The sequence below is a fragment of the Scatophagus argus genome, chromosome 21 (genome assembly GCF_020382885.2).
Source record: "Scatophagus argus isolate fScaArg1 chromosome 21, fScaArg1.pri, whole genome shotgun sequence".
NCBI classification, from domain to species: Eukaryota; Metazoa; Chordata; class Actinopteri; family Scatophagidae; genus Scatophagus; species Scatophagus argus.
The window spans coordinates 4,043,047-4,070,576 of record NC_058513.1 but is presented as its reverse complement, the minus strand read 5'-3'; the positions used below and the strand labels follow the sequence as shown (position 1 = coordinate 4,070,576).

The following is a 27,530-nucleotide window of genomic DNA, read 5'->3' as shown; positions in this document are numbered from 1 at the left end:
GATAGCGAGAACCCAGAACAGCACGACTCGTTTCTGTTTGTAGCTCTTCAGCTGACAGCACTGTCAGCAGCCCAGCAGGAGAGAAGCTCTGTGGAGCGCTAATATTTTATATCTGAACTGTGATCACAACACACTTTCTATCCTCTGACTGTGTGGAAAACTGATATTTTCACAACACAGATGATGAACAAAGGCATTGAAATGTGTGTCTCAGAGGTAAAATACAGAGGCTGTATAGGAGGTGAGCGTGGCAGGCAGCTGAAAGAGAACATGAATAATATATCTCTTATAGAAGTTAAAGTGTATCGAAGAAACTGATAATGCTGAAAATGAAAAACAGATATACATGGGACAAAGCATGAGCCACAAGTGCATGACAAATACCGAGGGACAAGAAAAGAAGTTGCCGTAAACAGTACAATATTTTCTTGAGAAATGTTGTAGGGTAAAAGTCACACAATACCAATAGAATCAAGCAAAACACAGGTACTTCAAAGCTATACTTAGTTACTTTGCTCTTCTGCTGCACATCATGAATCCATAAATCCAGGCCGGCACTCTGTCTTGCCTTTGACCCCGCAACCTGACCAACACTCCATCTAATCTCAGTTGATCCTCCTCCTCCTCCTTGAAAACCAGATACCGTGACCTGTGCTCCTCAGTCAGGACAGCAGATATCCCTTTATCTTTTATCACCAACTGAGAGCACAACTCTTACAGTCATAGTTTCAGTTTACTCCATACAATCTTTGCCTTCCTTTCTTTTGGCAATGCCTATGAAATTCATTTTTCATAGGCATTTATATTACAAGGCTTTAGGGATCCACAACTTTCTTACAAGTTTAAATAAGTTTTGGACAGACATCTGTGGTTCCCAGAGGATAAATCCTACAGATTTTGGGGATCTCTAGCGCCCTCATGGGGTCAAAATTATAGCTTTGTTTTACAAACAAATACCTGCAAACCAATGACATCAGCCTCAGCCGTTCTTTGCTTTCGAGCTAATTGGCAAATGTTTGCATGCCAATGGTAGATGTAATGTCAACAGCATGTTAACGTTATTAGCACAACAAATGTTAGTCTGTTAATATGTGGAGATTAGCACTTAGCTGAAAACACCACTGTGCCTTAGTACAGCCTCACAGAGGTGGCTACAGACTCTTGGTCTTGTTTGACACTTTAAAATGAAACACGTCAAAGTGAAAATAAATCTCTACATCTTGATCTGAATTAAGTACATTGATTGCATTAATATTGACTTTCCTTTAGTCAATATTTAGGACAGGCACTTTTGTCAGCAGTTACAGCTTTGAATTTATGTGAATTGATCCCTAGCAGCCCATCTGGACATCGTTCTGACTGATCTGATGAATGTGGACATAAGGTTTTCAAAATATTACACTGTTACACTACCAGACTGGCACTTTTCTTTTCATCTTTTCAGTTGCATGCTCAAGAGTCTAATCTTTTTTAAATTATATGCACTAGCAGTCAGTGAAGTCCCATGTGATGTTAGGGTCACACAGTCGGATCACTCATTAGTAAAAGGTAAAAAAAAATAAGACTTCCACAAATTCTGAAATTTACTGAGGTCTAGAATCTAACTTGGTCATTCCAGCACACTGATATTGATTTTTAAAGCCCTTCTTGTAGCTTTAGCTTTATGTGCAGGCCTATTGTTTGCTGAAGGACAAATCTCCCAAGTGGCATTTACAGATTGCAAACAAACATCCCCACAGCCTGGTGCTGCCACCTCCACCCGTCATGCTGGGGAAGGTGGGTTATGATGACTTTCATCTCACCATAAAACTTTACTTTGTCTCAAAGTCTCTCATACACCTTGCAGGAAACTCTAGCCCAGATGTTTTGTGAATTATTTTGCACCAGTTGTACCTGCTGTTTCCTTCTGAAAGTTCTTCTGAGACCTGTTGACAGTTGTGGATTATCCTAACTAAAAAAGGTTTGAGGTAATCGCAGTTTTTTGTTTGTTTGTTTGCTTATGTTTTTGTTTGTTGTCATTCTTCAATGATTTGAGCAATATAAAGGTAGACATCTGGAAATATACAATCTACCAACTTTTCTGTATGCTTAGATACCACCAGGGGAGAGCCAGAAAATACACTATACAGACAAACATTGGCTCAGGCCCTGACTTCCAGTGAAGGGAAATCTTAATGCTTCAGCATACCAAGACATTTTGGACAATGCTATGCTTCCAACCTTGTGGCAGCAGTTTGGGGAAGGCCTCTTTCTATTCCAGCATGACTGTGCCCCAGTGCACAAAGCAAAGCTCCATAAAGACATGGCTGGATGAGTTTGGTGTGGAAGAACTTGACTGGCCCACACAGAGCCCTGACCTCAACCCCATCCAACACCTTTGGGATGAACTGGAACAGAGACTGTGAGCCAGGCCTTTTGGTCCTCAAAAAATATGAATGCAGAACAATTGTTTTTCTTTTTTTGTTTGTTTGGGGTTTTTTTTAGTTTAATAATCATTCTTTTAAGCACACGAAAGAGTTATTTCTTGGATAAACACAAATTGCTGATCTAACATTGATCATCATAATCCAAAAGCATATTTATTTTAGAACAAACAAAACTTCACTTTATCGCTTACTATGAGACCTCATAATGGTAAAATCATATTATTTTGATATTTACAGGTATCTACTGAAAATGCAAATGAAGTGTAATTATTTGAGGCAAGAGAACATTTTAAACAATTCTACTAATATTTTCCACAGGAGATATATATAGTAGATATATGTATGATTCCCACAGCAATTTACAGCTGAGTCATTGTGCCTCACCTGAAATAAAGAGCATTTCTGCTAATGTCAATACATTTTGTGAAATATAATATGAGACTATTAGGCATCACAAAGAAAAAGCAACATAGTGAATGAGCAATACAGTTGTTTAAACTGTTGTAAAGAGTGATAACAAGAGGAATCAGTATGTGTCAGATTGTCGGGTTCAGCTCAGCAGGAGCAACCGCTCGATTACATTGTACGTATTGGATGTCTAGAAAAACAAAAAAATCCTTCTCAGTTTTTGCAACTTCAAAAAATCGACACAAACAGACCAATCAGACACAGTCAATTGCTGGTGTTTGAGAAGAAACTCACTGCTGCCCTGCAGGTCACCAGGCTGAAGTCATCGTGATAGCTGCACACAGGTTTCACTCAATAGAGTCTGTTCATACTGATCGCTGTTGTAGAACCGCCTCGATAGCTTTTAAGAGATTGAACCCCCAGGTCCAGAATGTACCAATGGGGAGGCATCCTCTGAATTGGATTTGGCTTCTCTTTATATCAATAATTTTTCTGCTTCATTGGTGCAAGGTTAGAATTAGGCTCGACTTATGCTCAAATGGTTAGTGAGAAACAAACAGGATGTAGTGGATCTGTTTGGACAGGCTTTCTGTGAATTTCAATTTCATGTCCATGCCTATTTTCAAGGAGAGGGAACAGTTTAGAAGAGCCAGTTTGTTGTAATTCACAGTTTGCTTTGTGCAGGTTTGGATTTTGGTCATAATAATTCTGAACCAGTGGCTAGGTAGATAGGTAGGTACATGTAACTATAGAAATTTTAAAAATTCAGCAGGTAGATTAGCCTTGTATTTATCTATAGTTATCTATATCTATGTCTTTTGTTTCTTGGAAAACAATCAAAGTTAGTCAGTTTAAGTCCAGCAGCAAGAACCAAACCAACAGCACAACCGGAGTTAATGACCATTCTGAATTTCCCCATTGTGGGACTAATAACAGATTATTTTATCTTATGATGTGTCATGAGGATGGTCAGTCAAGAAGCCAGAAGTTAAAATGAAACTAAAGCAATGAAAAGAAACCACCAAGGAGGCTGTCATGAAAGAGAGAAGCAACGTGATACACCTAATACATAACACACTGCATAATAAGTACAGGAAGGAATTAAGCACAAAGGTAAGCAGTGCAGAAAACAGAGGTGTACGAATTCAGTGAACACTAGGACAACAGAGACGCCACGTAAGAATACAAGAAAAGGAAATCAGGACAAGAAGAAAAACTAACTTTACAAGGTCAATCCTTTCAGTTTTGTCAAGTCAGAGAGGAACACACAACACGCACAACTGCACGCAATCAGACGAAAAGCTTGAAACTTGCATTGCTAAGAGGCTAAGGTGAGGTACATACCGTAATTACCAGACTATTGAGCACACCTGAATATAAGTCGTACCCACTTGTAAAACTTGTACATATATAGGCCGCAACTGTCTATAAGCCGCAGGTGTCCACGCTGTCAGTTTCTCTTTCGTTGTCGCTCTCAATGTCACTTTCAAGGGTTCAAAGCGTGTGAAAAAAGTAGCGGCTTATAGTCCGGAAATTACGGTATATTTCACAGTACACTGTGTACATTGTGCAAGTAGATTGAACAATAACATAGTATGTATAACAATAACATAAACACAACATACATAAACTGTCTCCAATGCAAGTAGCCTTAGCTGCAAAGGACGCTGCTACTTACGCCTACTCCCTCGTCTAAGTGGCATCATCTGCATTCCTACAAAGGTTGTTTAAACTTGACTGTCACCTTCCAGATTTGTTTTTGGGTTTTTTTTGACAAACTATCTGAAAAAGCGCGAGCTGATTTTAAATCAGGTCAAGAAGCAGAGATACTGACTTTGCAAGCACTCGTAGGAGACAAGCATTGATTTGCATGTTACGGCAACCAGCTCAACGAGAGCTGACACCACCATGATGTAAACCTGCCAGATTCAGCTACCACCCCCCCACCTTAGCATGTCAAACACACACGCACCTCTGCCTCTTTCTGTCAGTCTCTGACAAGCCAAGTCTCGTCTTTTCAATCATCAGCTCAGGTTTTTGTTTCTTGGGGGATAAGCTGTTTACATGGGCCCCAACGTACACAATACAACAAATATAGACTGAATATCACTATGGAAACTAAGCATACAGAATCAACCTGAACTAAGAATAAACAAGTATAAAATAAGTATATTATGCATTTTATCTGGGATCCTGTAAATCTGAGGTTATATAACACAATCATTCCAGTCACACAGTCACTATATTGCACGTTTTTACCATCCAAAAATATACAGTGAATCTTCTTTCCTGCACAAAATGACATGCTGTCAATTTTGATCTTCTTGTGTGATTATATGCATCTGCATGCAAACCAAGACAAAAAAGTGGATGTACACACTTTATTTATACCAAAGCTCTCAGCAGCATGTAGACAACACGCAGCACAAGTGGCCAAGCAATCCCCAAAACAAAATGAGTTCAATGGAAAACAAGTAATGAGTCTGTCCTCTCCACACCTATACTCCTGTGTTATTCTACAATCTGGATATAAGGAACCTTGTAAATAATGTATCAGACACCTCATCTAATTTCCATCTGTGGCACTTGCTGTCAAATGCAGAGTGTGTATTGCATGATCAAACAGCAGATGTTGATTCTACTCGCCAGTTCAGAAGAAGCAGCAGACGTGATGTCATTTACCGCTCCCCAGCCGTTTCTGCAGCATCTGTCAGTCAGCTGACGATGCTAGCGCCGCAAGAATTTGTTCATTTTTTTACAGCAAAACTATTTTTACATAATTACACAACTATGAATTATATCCCCTCCCATTCTTGTTTCTAACTGTAACTTACTGAATGTTTCACCTCTTGCATAAGACTTCTCAAGCTTATAGTAGCTGAAAATAGACCCTGACCTTCACTGACACATTCTGTACACAGAAATCTCTTTTTTTCTCACACTCCTCATTTATGCAGAGAGAAATGACATTTTCCCCTCACATTTTTACCACATATCTCTGTGGCTGTCTCTTTTTCTCCTAATCCCACATCACTTTCCACTCATCTTCCCTCCCGTTCTTCCTTCGACCTATCACCCCGATTCCCATGATGTGTGAGCCTCATTCCATTCAAATCCTACTTAATGTGACCTCCTCATACATCCCTGGGAAACATAAATACACATTATCCCTCTGCTTTAACCACAGTGACATACTGTGTAACATACAGTATTTGTCCAAAATTTAGGAGGCCATGGGATCTACAGTATTTTAAGTTCTGCCTACTTCCTGCACTGCAGAGTCTGAGGCTCGCTTTTATCATGAAATAACCTCGTCAGCATGAAAACACAGCCTTTAGCAAGAAAATGGGCTTTGAATATGTCACCCTCACCAAAAAAGTAAGTACGTAAAGCAAGTTAGTAATTTTAGAACTAATATGAAGCAAAATAGTTCTGCAAATGTTTTTGGATGCACTATTTTTAAGATAAACAGACTGAAAAATTAAAGGCGCCCTGTGGTGTTTTTGACTGGCCTGATAATCACGCTGAGCTACAATTTCTTTTCACATTATTATTCTTCCTTTTTGCCTTTGGTCCCTGTAGTGTTGAGTAGACTGGTTCTTTAACATAATCCATTTCCTTCATTCATCCACAATTTCACTTTTTCATGCTATTTTGTCCTTAATAATCTTAATAAGATAATATAAGAATTCCTTATTTTAAGAATTTGAACCTTTTTGTTTTTTTATGTTAAGAACAGAACTATGTGAATCGTTTAAGTTCTAGTAGCTCAGTGAAATTACTTCCACAAAAAGGATACGGAGCATTTTATTTTCTAGATTATTTCCATATGTGCATCTCGTGATGTCATTTTCCAGTGCTGCGATCTGAGTAATCACGCCCTTTGCTCGTAAACACATCTGTAATTTTGCAGCATTTAGCATCACTTTACTCCAGCTCTGGTTTTAAACCTTGATCACTTTTTTGGCCACTTGGGGGCAGCACCACAAGCTGTTAACAAAATGATGTACTGTGATCTTATACAATTGGTATGTCTAATTTGTTAGCAATTGCAGAAGGAGTCATGTTACTGGCCACCTGATGAACATTAGTGCAATATTCACTCCCCTTTCAACTGAGTTATGAGACTGAACCAAAAGGCAAGACTCCCAAAACAATGTACTGAAAGACATTAAAATGCTCTATAGAGCTGAGGAAAACCACAGATTAGTGGCTTCATCACTACAAGTTACCTCTCTGATATTACCCATGTTCATTTTTTTTAAAAAAGCCCTTGTATGTGCATGTCTACATATGCAAAGTTCAGTATCAAGTCTCAAGTATCAGTTGGACAGCATAATACATTCTGCTATGTTTAGGCTCAATAAAATTAAATTTAAAATACCCTTGCAAATGTTTTTTGAGAAAGGAAATGTTTTAGGCCTCAAAGATACACATACAGTCATGTTCAAAAGTTATTACCCCCTCTTTCAATTCTACGTTTTTTGTGTGTGTAAAAACAATAAAATCATCATCTGATCGTAGCAGGTCGTAGTATTAGGCAAATACAACTTTCAGATGAGCAACATCATATATTTTTTTTCATGGTGTCATTCAGCAAAAATGAAGTCAAAAATGAAAATAAAACAAAAAACATGAGCAATATTAAGTACCCTCTTACTGCTTCCATAGGATTTAAGAAGGTGAGTTGCAGCTCGGTGCTCCTAATCATCAGCCCTTCGTTAACTGATCATCAGTAGTTGTGCAGACCTCTATAAAAACACTGCATTTTGGAAGTTTGCTGGTCTGGAGCATTCGGGTGTGTATTACAATGCCAAGAGGGAAAGACTTAAGCAGAGGTGTTCTGCACATCAGTTTGGGAAGGGTTATAAAACCATTTCCAAACAATCTGAGGTTCAGTGTTCAACAGTGAGATTGTACAGAAGATTATTCACACGTAGAAAGCATTCAAGACAGTTGCCAATCTTCCCAGGAGTGGATGTCCTCGCAAACTCACCCAAAGCTCAGACCACACAATGCTCAAAGAAATTTAAAAAAACAAGAGCTATATCTCAGACCCTACAGGCCTCACTAAGCATGTTAAATATTACAGTACAACTAGAACAAGACTGAACAAGTACAGTTTGTTTGGAATGGTTGCCAGGAGAAAGCCTTTTTCTGTCTAAAAAGCACATGAAAGCACGACTGAGGTTCGCAAAACAGCATCTGAACAAACCTCAGCACTTCTTGAACAATGTCCTATGGACAGGTGAGACTGACCTGGAGTTGTTTGGCTTTAATGCTTACCGTCATGTTTGGCGAAAACCAAACACGGCATTTCAGCAGAAACACCTCATATCCACTGTCAAGCGTGGCGGTGGAGGGGTGATGACTTGGGATTGTTTTGCAGCCGCGGGACCTGGGCACCTTGCAGTCTCTGAGTCGACCATGAACTAGTCCATCTGTCTGACAGTTAAAGCTCGGTTGAAATTGGGTCAGGCAATAGGAAAATAATCCAAAGCACACCAGCAAATCTACATCAGAAGGTTTTGGAATGGCCTAGTCAAAGTCTAGACCTCAACCCAATTGGAAAACTCCTCCACAATGATGTGAGAAACAGACAAAATCATACAGGAAACAATTACTTCAAGTTATTGCTGCTGAAGGTGGATCTACAAGCTATTGAACCATGGGGGTTACTTAATATTGCCCACACGTTTTCTTTTTGGCTTCATTTTTTGCTAAATAAATATGGCATGGTGAAAAAAAAAGTGAGATGTTGTTGTTCATCTGAAAGTTGAAGACCCACTACGATCAGGTGATTTTTATTATGTTTTTACAAAAAAGGTTAGAATTAAAAGAGGGGGTACTGACTTTTGAACATGACTGTAATACATTTTGATGGGTTTGGTCACAAGAACTTTCCACAGGGTAAGAAGTGAATTATATAACAGAACCATACAACAGCAAACTTGTTTGTTTAGTACCCCTGCTCATCTGCAGCGTTTGAAGGACATGGAGACAACAGCGTGGTGTAACACTTCAGCCAGGACCAGCCTCACTCTTTTTTTCCCCCACCTTCTCACAATCTGCTCTTGTTAAGATTCAAATGTGTCTGATTCTCATCGTCTGCAATCAGCTTGACATGTGCGGAGCCACACGAGCTCAAATGAACAAGTGTTCCTGTGCTGTACCCACACAGAGGGCAATTTTACCCTGGAAGTCGTGTCCTGTGGCATCTGATTCAATTATTCATCTGGCAGGAGTTGTGTGTGTGTGTGTGTGTGTGTGTGTGTGGAGCAATGCGAGTGGGCGAATGGACAGTGTGACAACTGAAATCAGACATCACAGAAACAGACTACAGTGGTGCCACAGCGTTAACTGCCACCTCTTGTATCCCTCTCACATTTCACTGCACTTTCAGTCCAACATAACCCAACTAATGGATCATATATTTCTGGCTCTAGTGTTGCTCTGCCCATGAGCTGAAACTAAAACCGTGACTGATATACACTCGCTCTCTCTCTCTCTCTCTCTCTCTGCACAGGGCACCAGAGAGCCTTTTTTTAGCTTTTGAGGATGGATGGTACTGTATTGTCTTCAGGCTCAGAGATCAATCAGCCATGCATGTGTGATTGTGAGGAGACCCACGCTGTCTGGGAAAGCTTATTGGCTCATGGTTGCTGGTTCAGAACATACTCATCAGTTTAGGGAGGCGAGAGTGACTGCAACAGAGACACAGTCCACCAATGAAAACGACAAAAGGACAAGCCCGTGAATAACATATATGGGGGCATCTGTTTGGAAATACTGGGACAACATGTGTCTGCCTCCATGTTTGGTTTCCTAATAGTCCCAGTGGATGGTGGCTGAAATTCTGAATGAATTCATCTTAGCAAAAGATAATTCATCTAATAGCAAAGCAGCTGGTGCTTTATTTCTGTGTTGTCCTTGAAAATAAAAGACAACTGGGTTTGCTGCACTGAAAAAGAACCTTACATGAACAGACTTCCTGAGCTGAAGCTGCAGCTTTTGCACGTGTAAAAGAAACACACCAATGTGAGATACTGAACCCGACGTGCTAAATTATTCACCGACGTTTCAAAATCTTTGCGACAAATTATGGTTTTTAATGATTTCAGATGAACTTCCTGCATGACTCTGTGACTCTCACTGGACCGTGCTCTGTTGGGGTGCAGGGTATTAACTGGATCAGATTCAGTGTGTCGGCTCTCACACTGTACAATGTCTGTGCGCATGTGGTCAGCCCAAGAGCAGAGGTTGTTTATTATCTGTGCTGGATCAACTCATCATTATCAGTTTCATTTGTAGCGCAGAGATGCCACACTGGAGATTAATTAAGAGATATAAAAGCCATTTTTACAATAATTAGTTGAGCCAAGTCTGTGAGTGAGATCTTCCGTGGCTTTGACTAACATTTGCCAAATCACTTTTAATAAGCTTGGTCCTGCTGCGGCATCAGCTGCACGCTCAGTACTTAGCAAACTTTTAATGAAACATGTTTTTTGGTTTTTTTTGTTTGTTTTCATAATCACACTTCTCAGTGTCTAAGACGCAGCCATGAGACGGCGGAGTATCTTAAACATTTTTGATATAAGATCTTCAGTGTCACGGTGGTGACGTCAGGTGCACGGAGGAGCAGGCAGGGAGCGGAGAGGCGGATAAGCAGGACACAACCTGTGCCGGTGCGCATCTTTCCAAACTTCTCCAGCGCTGTCCAAAAGCGCGGGGCAAAACAAAAGCGCCAGAGGAAGAGATCATCAGGACGAGTGATGAATAACAATTCTAACAATTTAAACACGAGTCCGCCGGAGGTCGGCGGCGGCGGGGCCAGCGGCGGCTCCGGGACCGTGGACCATGAACTCGTTATCACCTCTACCTTCGGGACGCTTCTCTCCGTTGTCTACATTATCGGAGTATCGGGGAATGTGTACACCCTGGTGGTGATGTGTCACTCGATCCGTTTCGCCACTTCCATGTACATCTCCATCATCAACCTGGCTCTGGCTGACTTGCTCTACCTCTCCACCATCCCCTTCGTGGTGTCCACCTACTTCCTGAAGGACTGGTACTTCGGGGACGTGGGGTGCCGCATCCTCCTCAGCCTGGACCTCCTCACCATGCATGCGAGCATCTTTACCCTGACTGTCATGTGCACGGAACGCTACCTGGCTGTCACCAAGCCGCTGGACACGGTGAGACGCTCCAAGAGTTACCGTAAAGCTCTGGCGTGGGGCGTTTGGCTGCTTTCTCTGGTCCTCACTGTGCCCATGATGATCATGGTCGCCCAGACTACTAAGAACACTCCGGATGGGGGTGTAAAGAGGATGTGCGCACCCACCTGGGCGCCCCTGGCTTATAAAGTGTACGTGACTGTCCTGTTTGGCACCAGCATCATGGCACCGGGACTCATTATTGGTTACCTGTACGTCAAGTTAGCCCGCACTTATTTAGAGTCCCAGCGCAACTCTGTGATCAGCAAAGGCGGTAAGCGGTCACCAAAGCAGAAAGTGCTGATCATGATCTTCACCATCGTGCTGGTGTTCTGGGCGTGCTTCCTGCCGTTCTGGATCTGGCAGCTGCTGCCCCTGTACCACACCAAGCCCCTGAGCTTGGCCTCGCAGACACACACCTGCATCAACTACCTGGTGGCGAGCCTCACATACAGCAACAGCTGCATTAACCCTTTCCTCTACACGCTCCTCACCAAGAACTACAGGGAGTACCTGAAGAACAGACACAGGAGCTTCTACAGGTACACGTCCTCGTTTAAGCAGCGGCCGCCCAGCCTCTACTCCTGGGGGAAGTCTGCGTCCTCCAGCAATCAGTTTGAGTTCAACTCCGAGACGCTGGTCATGGGGACCCTAAAGTGACTTCTGAGCCACCTGCAAGAGAGGAAGAAGCTTTTGTAACCGCGACAGGTAGGTGACCTCCTCCATAACGCACAGGCCAGTGCGCACGGGTGCCCAGTCACTGTTCGTTTATCTGTATGGATATTTTTTTTTTTTGCAAGCAAAACTGTTCTCTAGGCATAACTATAATCGTGTCTACTCAGAGGGAACCTAATTATTCTGTTCATGCCCGGTAATTTACGGCCCTCTAACCTCCTCTGAGCCCTGGTGGCGCACCTGCACGTCCTCGCCCTCAGAGCAGCAAATGATTACACTGTGGTTAGTTTCCGTGGTGGCTACAGGTTTATTTGAAATACAACAGTACAACCATGCAGCAGCTAGATTGCTGTAAGGATATTTAACGTTTTCAAAGAAAACACCAGTAAAAATACTTAACAGTTTATGTCCTCTTAACATGTGCATGGCCGGAGTAACCTGTTATGGCGGCCTGGAGCATAAACGTGCTGCTGGGCCCTTACTGACCACCCATCTACTGCCAGGGTCAACCAAGGAAAGCAGGCTGCACGGGGGTCTCAGATGGTCCCAGGCTGGCTGCAGCAAATGTTTTGTAATGATTCAATATTACACTGTACACTGAGATTGTCAAAATTACCTAATTTTAAAAAAGAAGAAACAATTTGTGTGCCCAGGGCTGGAAACAAAAGAAGTTTGACATTATGTTATGGCAACAACCCCATGCAGCACTAAAGAACAATTTAAACTTACCAGGTAAATGCTCCCTGATTTTCCTGAGGTCCTGTCTTAAAGAGGGGACTTGCCCAAAATTAATTAATTTTAGGCTTACATGGGTCATTTTAAATTTGTGTTAGCAGAAAAGTTTAGCTGGGATGCACCGCTCACTTTTGTCCCGGAGTTGTACAATATTTGCATATCCTGCCACCAAACCCTCCTTTAAACCCAATCCAAACCATACATGCAATACATCTTATGCTGCAACAACAATAGTTTGAGTTCAGCCAGGGACCTTTGTTGCATGTCATTCCCCATTTCTTCTTCTCCTCACTTCCTGTCATCTCTGTAAACTCTAATGAAGACATAAAAAATATATCCCAAAACACTAAATAAATAAGCATCATGAAAATATTATACAAACTAAAAATTATAAAGCTCTTAAAACTAGAATTCGATACTCATTTAGTTGAAGATGTGGGACTATTCTCAGGTGATAATGTGAAAATGCCACAACTAATGCCATTATCAAAGCCTACTCAGGGTCCCCAGGAGCACTTACTGCTCTGCCCAGTTGGTGATCCACCCATGGACATGGGTCGTTCTGTGCAAGAGGTTCACTTTTTATCTACCTTCACGTCAGATTAATGCTCCAAATAATCTATTTGTAAATCAACCACTTGGAAAATAAAACCAGATTGGGGTTTTGCTTTGTGACCGAATTTAACTCACAGGAACTGATGTGAACCCATATCTGGACCTCAGAGGTGTTTGCTGGCAAGAGATGAAAAAAACCCTTCACTTTCACGGCCAATCATTTTCTCGTATCCTCTGTCACACACCTACACTGCTGTAAACTCAGAGCCAAAACCACCCACTGCTCAGACAGAGCACTTCCACCTAGGCTTTGTGTGCTCTGTTAGCTAGTCGGAATTGTGGCCCATTTACCTGAGGAAGGTTGTTGACACTTCTGCAGTGTTGGAGCTTTAATTGTCATAGCTTTGTGTTTATGTGGTATTCACACTTGGCCTTTAATTCACTAACAGATCACCTAATTTTATCAACATCCAAAAAAAACTCAGGAAGCACAGAGAGAAGAAGGTGACAGTCCCTTCTGTTCAAGATGTTCCTTTTGGCAGGTATCTTAATGAGTGATGCATAAATGTGCCTCATGTTTTATGGAGAGTTCATAACTCTTGAATTAAGATGGTTCCTAGCATAGAGGGGAGGCTCTTTTACTTTAATGTGACTTATTAAAGCTACTCTGTCCTCTTCAGACTCACCAGGCCAGGACTGGAAAACAAATTGTGTGTGTATAGATGGATGCCAGTCGGGACATGATGCTCTGTTCCTCAAACACACACTGACAGAAAAAAAAAACAAAAAACATCTTTAATATCAGATTCCCATATCATGAACGCTTTCTGAATGTTATAGAGCAGTGACATTTTCAAATTAATGTCCCAGTTGGGAATGCACTCTTTGATTTTTTTTTTTTTTTTTTTTCTCGTGTTTGCATGTCAAATGTCACTCGTTCATTAAATTCATTGCGGCCATTCCCTTGGTGCTTTACAAACAGTATCACAGCACAGATGTGGGAAATGGCCTTTCCTTCATTCTTCTCCCCACACTGTCTGAAAACTCTTTGCAGCATTTCATACATGTAAATTTCCAATACGTTCAGAACTGTGAAGTGCCACACAGTTCTGAACGTATTGGAAATTTACATGTATGAACATGTACATCAGCTTATGTCTGCATACATTCAAGATTCATGAGAAATCTAGTTCTTCCCTGAGCCTTTAAAATCTGTTCATCATTAACCTGAGAGAGGCACTTAAATTTTGCTGCAATGCAATTCCCCCAAGAGAACAATAGATAGATTAAGTATTCTTAAGATACAGTGTAAAAAGCCTCCAGAGTTTAGCTTGTTTTTACAGCAGGTGGTGATTGAGGATAGATAACTCTGTACATTTAGTCCAAACAGCGAAACAATTAACATGTTATTCCTCTAAAAAACTGGAGGTATACCTTTAACCAATCAGAAATGAGGTGCATTCTCCGCCAGTTTCATCAAAACTAAGCCATTTCTTCATTACTTCTGACTTTTCCAGTTACAATAAAAGAGGTTTTTGCCACCTGGGGGCAGAGCAACATCAGCATTCATTTGGAGACCAGTGCAATATATAATTATAATATATACAGAGCAGATTCAAAATATCTCCCCTAATATATTGCTATGAAAAATATTACTAAAAAATATTCTATGCTAAGATTTTAATTTTAATTTTACAACCAGTTCTAGTATTAAGGTATACACTACTGCAGTTCTCTATGGTTTGTCCAAGTGGTGTTGCCGTAGCCCAGCAGAAGCAATTGCTTGACTGCTGAGGGAAGGTATAATTAACGTCAGATACTGTACTGTCTCTGTCTGAGAACTTTCAAATGTATTAAAATGTGGAAAACTAGACTATAACATGAGCGTTATGTGTGCTTGATGACTTGCATGTGACAGTTTGTTGTGAAAATGAAGATTTTGTTAACGTTAGGAGAGCATTAGAGAAGAAAATGAGAACAAAGCAGAGCAAACACTCATGCTGCCCACACAAGTTTACTTGTAAATGCAAATAAAAACAAGAAGTTAGCTAAACCTTGGCCACAATATCTGGACAAAGCTATGCAATCCAATTACATATGCATGTTTCAATCAGAGGATGTCCGCCTTGCTTGTCAGTGCACAGAGCGTATCCTTTAATCTCAGTATACATCTGAGTAGTCCAATAATTTAGTATTACCCTTTCATAAAGTGGGTGACTTGTAAGAAACATATATTAACAAGTACTGAAACAGTAGCGGCAGAGATATTCTGACTTTTAGTAACTGTGGAACAAGCAGCAAAATGCTGGAAAGCTACAATTTCCTTCAAGCAACATAGGCTTGCTATCAAACATTTGCAGTCCCCTGGCTCAAGCTAAGCGATGTATTGAAGTATTTTTTTTTTTCAATGTTTCACAAAGCTCTGCAGAGCCACAGATGACAGGCTATGCATTAATCCTCATGACTAATATTCTGATTTCAATGTGTAAAACATGGTGCAGTGCCACTTTAATGAACACGAGAACCTGACACTGAAAACAGTTTGTGCTTTGGAAAGACAGACAGAGGTGTAAAAATAGATCAAGTGTTTGAAATTCTATTCACAATTGTAGGCTGTGACTTTTAAATGACAGAGCACGCCACCAGTGTGTTTTATCAGCGTGTTATTAAAATTCAAACAGGCGAGTCAGATCACCTTTGTGGGACAGAAACTTTTTCATCTTTACAGCTAATCGGTCTTTCCTGCTTTGAGATCCTAGTTTTAACATTAATCAAGCCACGACTCTGTGCTTTGTACCCCATCTAAAACTATGTAGGTCTTTGAACTTGTGACTTGAAGAAAAATCCGCTGTGATATTTTGTTTCAAATACATGATAACATTTGGCTTTGAGTAAAGGAAGTTATTTCCATGTTGTTTTGATAATAGAATGTATATAATAATGCTTGTATTATTTTGCGATAGAATGATATTTTGGATATTGGATATTAAGTTTCCAATCTGGTCCGAGGTTTTATATCTATTTGTGAACTGCTTATACTGGCAGACACTCACCACAGTTTCATCATGGGCTCATGGCACCTGAATCCATCCATCCATCCATCCATCCATCTTCTATACCGCTTATCCGTCAGGGTCGCGGGGGAGCTGGAGCCTATCCCAGCTGACTACGGCGAGAGGCGGGGTTCACCCTGGACTGGTCGCCAGTCAATCGCAGGGCCAACACACAAAGACAGACAACCACACACTCTCACACTTGAGCCTGAATCCTCAGTGATAATAAATACAACAATTACATAGCTCATATTATGGTAGAAGCCTGTTAAGGGTGTTAAACTGTAAAGTGAGTGCAGCATTTGCTCAGATTAACTTAAAAATGCTAATTAATACTGTAGCATTAACCTTCACTGCCAAAGGATTGGTATTAGTATCGTGCGCAGATTTGAAAAGTTCAAAGGCAAGGTGCTGCAATTACACAGATCCCTTAAGAGTTTTTGACTGAGCTTTAGCCTCAAGCATGTAGCACAATATCATTAGCCATCAGGCGCATGTATTATTTAAAGTGTCTTTTAAAACAAGTCTAACTAGAAACAGTAAAAACTTGTGAAGCTAATGCTGAGTTAGCCAGCTAGATACAGCTGACAAACCCTTAAAACCCAATAGTGACAGTTATTTCAGTTTGTCCGAAATTGTTTCGAAAACAACCAGATGACTGAGCGGAATGTCTGCTGCTGTTGTTCAGTGTGTAACTACTGATATAAAGGTGAACAACACCACTTCCTCCCACTGTACAGAATATCCCAGATACAAATGCTGCCATCTTGCAGATTCTGAGCAGTAGCCATCAGGCGATGGAGCTCCGGTATCGACTTCACACCCTTAAACCTATCTGACCCAATGGTAGGCCGTGCTCAGCTGTCAGTTCAAGTGTCAATTAAAAAGTTAAAACCAACCTTTTGAGAAAATTAAACACTTGCATACATCAATGTAATAAGAACTGTCTAAAATGACAGAAAGCATCTTTGGGAAAAATTTAATTGTACTTTGGTTATTAGTTTGACCCATGTCATAGGAAAGTGCTTAAATGAGGTTATCGGGTCAACACCATTTCAAAAAGTCTGGTTTTCTGTGACAGAAACAGAAATCGCCCACCAGTCTAAACAGCTTTAAAGGGATGGTAAACAGGATAACATATGTCCTTTAAGGTTTAGAATTTTAAATAATCCTATAATGTGGTACATCAACATGTCACAACACTCGTCCAACTGTGAGCTTAATGACAGTGACCAGTTACGTCAAAGACTAAAGGAGATTGATTACTCCCACTAACTTCATGTCTCTGCTCATCTGAGTAGATGCTTTGATCAAGGTGCAGGGAACACATGTGACATGCCTGAATGATTACACTGAAGCATATACATTCCTTGCTGCTTTACCATTATATATCCAGGACGATCCTCATTTCGCAATTCCTCCCACACCGCGCTCCTCCACATGTATGCCTACCGCTATGCTTCTCTCTACACTAATGAATGTGCTAATAGGCCCCTCCGGAGCTGAGAATAGCAATATTGTGTTTTGGGCACAATAGATGTCAGTGGATTTGCAGATGATGTGAAATCGCAAGTCATAGTTAATGTAGGATATTGAAACTGCACTAAAACCACAGCGACTAATCAATTAATTGACTAGTCAATCAAAAAAAAAAAAAATAGTTGTACACTATTTTATTTTAATGATTAATCGTTTAAGTAACTTTTGAAGCAAGATGTAAAAGCAATCTGAAGACGTCAACTCTGGGGATCTGCGTTGAGCATTTTAGTGATTAATCGACTAATTGTGACAAAAATCATCAGATTGACCAATAATGAAAATAATTGTTAGATGCAGCCCTAAGTTGCACTAAGCAATATTTTTATGTTAACAGTGTGTCAAATCACTGTGAGTGTGTGTGTGTTCACAGCGGTATGGAGCGTTGCATCTTGCAGGTAACTGCAATTTTACTGTTAAGCCTCACCACCCTCATGTGTGACACTCTCACAAAGCCACTGTACACTACCTGCTCAGCACCAAACAGCTAAGTTTTAACAAGTTGCTGGTTGTATTCTTAGGTGTTGGTGATCACTCTAGATAAGCAAATGTTTGCAAACACATTTATGATATGTAAGATGCCATCATATGATAATGTCATAAATAATGACAAATAATGTTGATATTCACTATCATGGATTACCCAGCTCTAACAAGTTTCAAAAGTTTGATAAGAGAGTTCATACAGTAATGAATGAAGGCCAATGGCTGCCTACAAAAACACTTATTATACTTATAATAATAAACATGTCTATACGTAATATTACATATACCACATCATGTATACAATATATTAATACTTAATATAATTAAAAACACTATAAAATAACTTTCAAATTTATAAAACATAGGGTCTGCAAATAAACTAAAAGTGAACTGAGGAGATGAAAACAAGCACAAACGCTGGCATGGTCTTCAAATGGAAATAGCTGCTGGCATTTTTAAATCACTTTCATGACAGAACTACTTGGATAAATTAAAGGAGAACAATTTAAAAATGCCTTGCAGTAAAGCGCCAAAGTCAATAAAAATCACTGGATTCACACAAAGATTAGTTGCCTCTAATCAATGTGAAGCCCTTAGTGACTTGGAGTAAACCGTTGATTTAGTTTTGTTATGACAGCTGCAAAATGTCTGCATGTCATGAAATGTAATCAAAATCCAACAGAACAAGAGCAAACACAACTTTTTCATTACTGGAACCCAAATGGTTACTAACTTTACATATATTTCATTTATGACCCCTCCATACTATAAAATCAAAAAATTCAGATGACTACACTACTACTACTACATTGAGATTTGTTTGTGTTATAAGATAAAAACTGAAATAGCTTCTCTTTGGCGTGTAATAAATGATGTTTGGCACGTATTGCACACAACGATGGATTTAAGGCTCAAACTGAAGAATCTTGAGTGGAAATGAGAAATAAGACGTCGGTTTGTTCTGGGTAGTTGTGCGGAAAATAACGAAGGCGAGCATGGTGACCTCTTGAAGAAATGAATCAAGCAATTCCTCAAGTGTCTAACTCACAGCGGATTCTAGTAACAATCAACACACATATACAGAGGAATAATATTGGTTAATTTAATGAAAACTGAATATTAATCTGGCTACTGAAGTGCGATAGTCAAATAAGTGAAGAGATAAGGACTTTTTCGGAAGTATTTTATTTAAATCCCTCCTCACCGACCGGGCTGAAGTTAAATGGTAACATAGTAGAAGAAGCAATCACTCTTGAACAAGGAGAGGGTTCTTCTCAGAAGAAAATACCTCCGAGGTCATGGATGAGGGCAAGTATGAGTGGGGATTTAGTGATGAAAGGTTGATTCAATAGGTGAGTCAGATTTTTATCTGTTCTGCAAGGAATTCATAGCTCTCGTTAAAATGAAAAACGCACCGAGACACCCAGAAAACACCCAATCCCACTTTAGCCTCTTTGAAACAGTTTCAGTCGAGAGGCAATCTCTGCTCAAGCTGTCTCTCCCAGCGGTCAAGAGGAACAGATTGTGAAACACACCTAATACTAGCAGTTATAAAGGGGCAATAAAAAAAGGAATTATTGTAGGAAAATTGGATAAAAATACAAGGGTCAGTGAAAGAATGAGAAAAACACATCTCCAGAAGGGAGGGGCCAGTGTCCTGTATCAGTGAGGGGCAGCAAGTCAATATCTGAAAATAAAATAAAATTACAAATATTGACGGTGCAGCTAAAGTACACCACTGTAATACATTCCTCGTCTCTACCCTTTGCTCCATCTTTTCATTGCAGGGCTCGTCCGAGCCAGTGGGCAACGGCGTCACCTGTGGGTGCCTCAGGGCAGGGTGGGGTCAGAGATGGCGTGTGCCGGGTCACAGGTGAAGGACACGGTGATGGCGTAGCGCGTCCCCCACGTCACCTTCTCCACACGGTGGAGGTTCTCCGAGCCAGAAGAGAAGAAAGAGACTCGTCCTGGGCAAGGAAGGAGTGAGAGGGACTTTTTCAGGACAGACGAAAGAAACAAGGTTTAAAGGAATATTTCAGTATTTTTGGAAATATGCTCTTTTAATTTAAGAATGAGATAGGAGACTTAAAATCAATACCATATTTGCATAACATACAGAAGTGCAGGAGAAAACAACTAGTTCTCCTCTACAGCCCACTGACACAGTGAATCCTTTTTGTGTTTTGTTTTTTTGTTTTTTCTAAATAAACAGGTTCTCATTTTAAAAAAAACATACTTGTTTACTTTATTGGCATTAGTGAGATGAGAGGATGCAATCAATCAATCAAATGTTTGTGCATCAAGCGTGGAGTTGGAGTTAAGATGATGTTCAACTAGCTGAACACCTGGAGGCAAGGGAGGACAACTAGATTTATTTCAAAATAAAGTTAAAAAACACCTTCCAACAGCCGCAAAGCATATCACACATCGGATCTTGTTTGTTAACTCATACATGAGCAGAAATGAAAAAGACCTTTTTTTTATTATTATTATTTCAGGTGGTGTTATGTGTTGTAGCCATTTCATGATGAACAACACTGATGCAGAACATCAGTAAGCACAGGTTTGGGTCTGCCTGGCCAGCTCTGTGATGAGACTGCAGACTGATGTTACTGCAGTCGTTTGTACGTTACCAGAAAACTGTACCAAGTCAGAACTCTGCATGAATCCACAAAAACAAACATTTTTGTTTTTGTGCAACTGGACATAGAGATAAAACTTTCTCTCTCTCTCTGTTGAGCTTCAGAAGCTTTTATCAGGCATTATTTTGAAGTTGTGACCGGGTTAGACTAGAAATATCACCAACTGTCACATTAACATTTCTCTTTATGTAAGCATTAAACACACAGGATGCATTTGGCTTAATGATGAACTTTTTTTTTTCTCCAAACTTTGGACAAAGTCCCTCCCTCCAAATCCTCATTGTTATAGTTCTGTCCACGAATGGATTAAAAAAGCAAGATATGACCTGTTAATTACTGAGCTTTAGCTGTGTTGGTAGGAGGATTTTGTAACTAGCTGTTCCCCTACGGTCTCCAGTGTTAAAGCTAAGCGAGGCTCATTGGCTCATTAGCTCATTAGCTCTATTCCAGCTAAACTGCTGATTGTCACAAGAAAGCGAAATCGCAAATGATCACTTTCACATTTCTGTCCCTGTGCAGGTTAAAACAACAACTTTTTTTTGTTTGTTTTTTCTTTAAATTGGTGAGCTTCTTTATGCTAAGCTAAGCCAACCACATTTTATCTACAGCTCTGTATGTAATGCAAAGACACAAGTGCGGCAATATTTCCATTTCAATCTTGGAAAGAGAGTAAATCAGCTTATTCTCCAAAATGCTGAAAGGCTCATTCACAGAATATGTACGCACACTATGCAGTAGGGATAGGACACAACAACAAAGAAAGAAGCCTGAACCCTGGAGAGATAAAGTGGCCATGAAGACACAATCAGCTCAGCTTTCAGTGAATGCTGGAATGCATTTTGACTTTCTTATTTAAAGCATGATTGAAACTCCTTCTTGTCTTGGACCAACATGCAGTGTGAGTTTGGGGAGGTTGCCTTGGGGTAATTCTCTTCATTAATCAGAGGCTTTGCGTCGCTGGGCCAGCTAATGAGCTATTACTATCTACCAGCCAACACAAGCCACTCTCTTAGATCAACATCTGCATTAATGTTTACATTTGAAGTCGGTGGTTCTATCCCATAATTAAGAGATTTATATTTAAAGTTTTCAGACTGTTTTTTTGTTACAAAACTGCCAGTTTCTTCACCTTTTGAGGAGGTTATCTCATTATGTGAATACGAATAAAAAGCTGGAACCATTGTGCCACAATTTGTTTGCTCTACTTTCCCTCCAAGGAATGCTGATGTGTGTGTGTGTGTGTGTGAGGGTAAATCCCCCTGGCAGGGCATTAGCAAGAGGACGTCAGGGGAAATCAGTGCACAGTTAAACAATGGAATTTATGCTGAAAACCCAAAGAATGGGAAATAAGAAGAAAGAAAATGAACAAACAACAGAGTGCGAGCAGCAAGACAATAAGCGCCGGTTTGCTTGTTTTATTGTACGTCATTGAAAAGGAGGGTATTTTCAAGGGCTCAAATTAGCCACACAGCTTTAGATAACTGCACAATGAAATAATCCCTTGCACTTGTTAATATTACAGTCCCAGTGTTTACGGTGAGGGGCCCAGCAGACTCACAATCGGTAGAGGAGATTAGAGGTAATGACAATAGAGGGATATTCACATAGGAACTCAACAGAGTTCACGCTCTTTCAGAAATCATTTTCCAGGGCATTTACAGGACATCATTTGAAAAGCAAGAGATATGATTTTTTTGTGTGTGTGTGTGTGTGTGCATGAGAAGTGTGGAATGGTATGGACAGTTTATACTACAATCAGATCAGCCTTTCACATTTAGTTTTGTTAGTTTACTTGTAGACTTTCCTTTCTAAATTTGAAGTCTCAAAATTGTTCAGTCACCTCCTGTTAAATACACAAGTTCCTCTGTATTTCTGTCCTGTTTTATGCCTTCCTGATGACGTTCTTTGGGACTTGATATCTCAGGAACACCTTGAGGGAACATCTTCTGGCACAAATGTGCACCTGCACCTTGAAACTGTACTGACTGCATGGATATTCTGTGGTGCCAGGTCGAAGACGTGCGTCTATTAATTTTGGCATCATATTTTTAAACATAGGCATGTAGAAGTGGTGCTACTTTCTGCATCTGTATTTTCACACTATTCTAATAACCTCCAAACTGCCACTGTCAGAAAATTTCAAGTCATCCTAATTTCTGAGTGCCTTAAAATAACAACGTTGCCTTCCCTCCTCGCTGAAAGTCAGTGTGGGAAGCTTCAAAAAAAAAAAAAAACAGCTGTCAGCTATCAGCGCTGTCCACAGGAGTGAGCCTGAGGTGCTTCCAGGGCCTGATCATGGTCTCATATGCTAATGCAAAAGATAATCCTTATATCCAAAACAAATCTTATGCATCCATCTGTGGAATTTGCCAAATAATACCTGAGTCACTCTAGCAGATACTGAAGAAGTTCCTACTGAGGCCATATATAAAACAATTTACTTGAGCCAGCGGAAACATATTGTTTTGTTCCCTTGAGTGATAACAATATACTTGATTCTGGGAACCAATCAATTTTAGTAAACTCTGTCTCTCATGAAGAGGCACAGGAGAGCAGTCCCCATGCACGACAAGGCTGGATAAGCAAGATCTACCAGCCCCTGACTCCCACTGCTATTCTTGTGTTAATTCCAAATCATGTGCACAGAGGTCCCCATTTCTATTTTGTATTTGCACCTGTGGTATGATGTGGAAATAGTGTGGTATGGAAAGCACACATGCACGCACGCACGCATGCACACACACACACACACAAATAAAAAGTTGAGTTTACGTTTGGACTAATGTAACTGTTTTTAAGAGACTTAATCCTAACGTATTAAGCTAAAATCAACAAAAAAAAACCAAAACAACTTCCTGTTCTTCCTGTTCCAATTCTGGAAACGTAATGGAGGACTATCAAAGTGATCATCATATCTCAAATGTGCAGTGAATGAAACATGAGACATGGCTTCGTACAAGGCACTTAAAACACTGGCTGACAAGGTGTCAGAGAAGTAACGAACAACTAAAGCATCTGTCTTCGAACCTTTCAGTACAAATCATGGTTAGAGTTTGAATTTACTGCTGCACTGTTTGCTGTCAAACTACTTCACTTGGTCATTGTTGCAACACTATCGCCACCTCTTCAAGTCATGCTTCTACTCTGTTTTTGCATAAAACAACAGTCCCACATCACTGATTTGCACATAATGAAGTCTTTACCTCTGCGACCCATCCGGGAGAGTGCTAACAAAATGCTAAGTACTGATGAGATGCTATACGGTGCACGACTCTGATCCTGATCAGTTCTGCTAACGAGATAATAATAAACACTACCAGCACAGTCACAAGAAGCCCAACACAGCGACACACAGTCCAGTCAGCTTATCGACTGCTCCCATTACTCCCAGCTTCATAATTCATTAGTGGAGGATGAATCACACAGGCTGTGTGAGTAGTGTCTCAAGGGCAGATAAAAGTTAAAGGAGGATGACGTGGGGTGACATTCAAGGGGAATTAAAAAGCAACTTGAATATTCCTGGTAGATCTCAGGTAGAAGACACAATCCCAAATGCAATTAGCAGAATTACATTGTGGCTCAGCTAAGGGCTAAGACTTGAAACCCTGGAGAGGGCTGAAAGTAATATGAACATTTTCCATTTGTTTCCAAAACACCATGCATCAAGCTGTAGAACAGCAGTGAAGCCTGGAGAGGCTGCCACTGCTCTCAGGAATAATGCCTCTTGTTTATGACAGTGAAGATAGAAGACAACCTCCTGTAACATCATAAAGAAACAAATGTAGTCTTATGAAATATAAGACACATAAACACCTCAAACTGACACTGTTGTAAAAAAATATATATACTATTCTTCTTATCATTATTATTATTATTATTATTAGAATCTAATCCATTTGGTCCAAATTTGAAAACAGCTGCATCAATAAATTATTCCTTGCCATTCATGTATGTGGGGATCCAACATGAACAGGAACAGGAATAACACTTGTGCTCTCAATTGGTTTGCCCAGAGAAGAACCTTCTTGCACATGTGAAATGGGCCCAAAAATGTGGAAGGCGGGGAAAAAAAGGTATTGGTTGTATTATGGGAAGTGTAAGATCCAGCGTCTGTTCCATGATCCACACTGAGGACTTTCAGTCAGGATATTCTTGGCTTGTGATGCCTCGATTTTGACCACTATGACTATTTAATCTATAGTCAAAAATTTTATCAAAAGAGTAACTGGTAATAAGAACAATCGCTTTTATTCATTACAGCCCTAATTTTAACAACATGTAGCACCAGGATTCAGCCCTCTTATGTATAAGAATCAGTGCAGACTTTTCACTGTATGATCATTGTGTGTTTGTATGTTTGCAGAAGCACAGTCACCAAGGTCAAGCTAGTAAGCTTCAGGGAGGAGCCCAGCTGAGGTTATCTAATTCCCCTGTGGTTGTCTAAGATGGCAGGTTAACCCCTGTTGGATCCTCTGAGTGGCAGCCGTGTCTTCTTCACTCTGTCCTTCAATTGCTCTGTTAGTATCTGCCATTCCCAGCCAACACCTTATCTTCCTATCACATGCCTGCTCTTTATCCATCTCCCAGTCATTTTGTGTCCACCCTCCACACTGTCCTCTCTACTTTCCCTACAGGGGATGCTTTCACATTCAGCAAATGCAACATCATCTCTCTCTCTCTCTCTTTCTCTCTCTCTCTTTTCTCCTCCTCCGTACCTTGAACAACACTTCCACCTCCATCCTCCCAGTGCCTAACTATCATTATGTCTTTCACTTCTGTGCTCTATGACAGCCAAGTCCTGATTGTCTTCCTGGTGTTATAATTACACCTTATTCTTTGCTGTCGCTTCAATGAGCCATGATTATCTCAGCAAACTAATCATCCATCCAGATATGAGTATCGAACTCTCACCAAGTCAAAGCCTGTCAGTCACATGCCCAGTGTGCCACCCAGAGAGTTTCTCAATGAGTTGAGGTGAGGTGAGCAGGCCACTTATGCATTATGCATGGGGTTTTGTTGTGTATCCTACTTGATGCAACTCGCTGAATGAAAATCACAGTGACAGGCGTCAGTGACAGTGGTTGAGTTTCATCAGTGGCTTTGACTGGTCTGTCATATTTAGATTCTCGAGTATGCAAAAACTCCACCAAGAATCAGAAATCTATCAAGGATGTCCTACTTCTCTCATGTTCCAGTCCTTCCTCTTCTTCCTCCCCCTCTTTGTCTTCTTGTTTTTTCTTCATTCAGCAGGTTTCATTGGGTTTAAGATCACACTATCACCATTCTCTCTATTGTCTAGTGGTTATTGTTACGTCACTGATGCAAGATGGCTGCACTATTCACAAAAACAAATCACAGGATACGAGGCGGCAGGCAAGTCGCTGTCACTCCTTATTACCATATGTCCTTCAATCAACATCAGCAAACACCCCCGCACAGGACGCTGTCAGTGGCCTCTGATGCTTGACTGTTACTCACTGACTGTGTAAGATGCTAGTCTCTGACCGGCACGTGGGAAGTTCATGGGAGCAGAGTCAAGATGGATGGTATAGAGGGGCAGGAAGAGGGAAGAAAAGTGAAAAATTGCAGGTGATGAAAGAGGGAGGGCTACCTTTTTGAATTGCTTATGATTTAATGTGGCTGAGGGGTTTAGAGGGCACTTGATGATGGACAATGGGTGAGGGGCTCACAATGTCCCACACCAAACTCATCCAACCATGTCTTTATGGACTTTGCTTTGTGCACTGGTGCACAGTCATGCTGGAATAGAAAAGGATCTTCCCCAAACTGCTGCCACAAAGTTGGAAGCATAGCATTCGTCTTGGTATGCCGAAGCATTAAGATTTCCCTTCACCGGAAGTAAGGGGCTGAGAACAACCCCTGAAAAACAGCCCCATAAAGATACTTTTGTCTATAGTGTACATATTATGCACTTCATTAACTTGATACTGTAATTCATTTACTCCATATTGTGATTTGATGATTGCTGCTTTTGTCTCCTCCTTGTCTCCTGTTTTTTGTGTTTCTTTTTGAGGGTGTTGTACAGACATTATGTTATGAGACACATTTATGATCTCAGTCTACATTATATTAGCAACACTGGCCTGACTAACACAAAAAGGTTCTCATCTTGGCCCAAATGTAAGATTCCACCACTTTCTTTGACTTTCCCTAAGTAAACCAGATTCTTTCATGACCTTTCAGTGCTGTTTTTTAAGCTCTGAAATATTGCATAGGTGAGTGTGCATGCTGTGTTTACCTTGGGAGGAAAAGAAGTTGAAAAGTTTAAAAAGCTGAAAAGAAGTCACGACAGCAAAGCAAATGTAGAGCAAAAGGGCAGAAAACTCATCATTCAATTCAATGGTTGTCTGAAACAAGTCAGTAAACTCATACTGGCACATTCCTTTAAAGTGACCAGCTCAGAAAGCTGATTTTCCACATGCTCCCCAGAGAACTGATCCAATTCCCCTGTTCTGAAATGCCTCACATTTGCTTCTGAGGTCCCATGGTGCTCCAGGAAATTTATGGGTTATTTTGCCCTGTGCTTTTTAGCAAAGACAAGTTTAAATATAGTGCCAATTTATTCAATGCTTTACCCATATTTTTTTATGTTCCACACACACACACACATCTATATAGACTGTATTAACAGACACAGACCACTGTATTTCATACGAGATCAACATGTTGTTATGTCTAACCCTCTGGGTCTTGCACTATAAGGGAGGTAATGCCTAATCCCCTGCACCTTCACTGTGCAGCAGTCTGTGCTGCTGATTACCCACTTACACAGGATTACAC

General features: G+C 40.5%; 2 protein-coding genes across 3 annotated transcripts in view; one reads left to right on the top strand and one right to left on the bottom strand.

Moving 5' to 3' along the window:
- The first annotated feature begins 10,153 nt into the window (after nucleotides 1–10,153).
- Nucleotides 10,154–11,762, top strand: LOC124052689 (urotensin-2 receptor). Its single transcript, XM_046377222.1, has one exon. The coding sequence runs from the start codon at nucleotides 10,607–10,609 to the stop codon at nucleotides 11,705–11,707; it is 1,101 nt and encodes a 366-aa protein (XP_046233178.1). The 5' UTR covers nucleotides 10,154–10,606; the 3' UTR covers nucleotides 11,708–11,762.
- A 7,493-nt stretch (nucleotides 11,763–19,255) lies between these two features.
- Nucleotides 19,256–27,530, bottom strand: part of uts2r2 (urotensin-2 receptor 2) — a 20,297-nt gene continuing 12,022 nt past the window's right edge. For both annotated transcript variants that reach the window (XM_046376599.1, XM_046376598.1), the window contains one exon: nucleotides 19,256–20,054. In XM_046376599.1, the coding sequence (XP_046232555.1) occupies nucleotides 19,918–20,054 (137 nt within the window). In that variant the 3' untranslated portion in view covers nucleotides 19,256–19,917. The remainder of the gene's footprint in view (nucleotides 20,055–27,530) is intronic.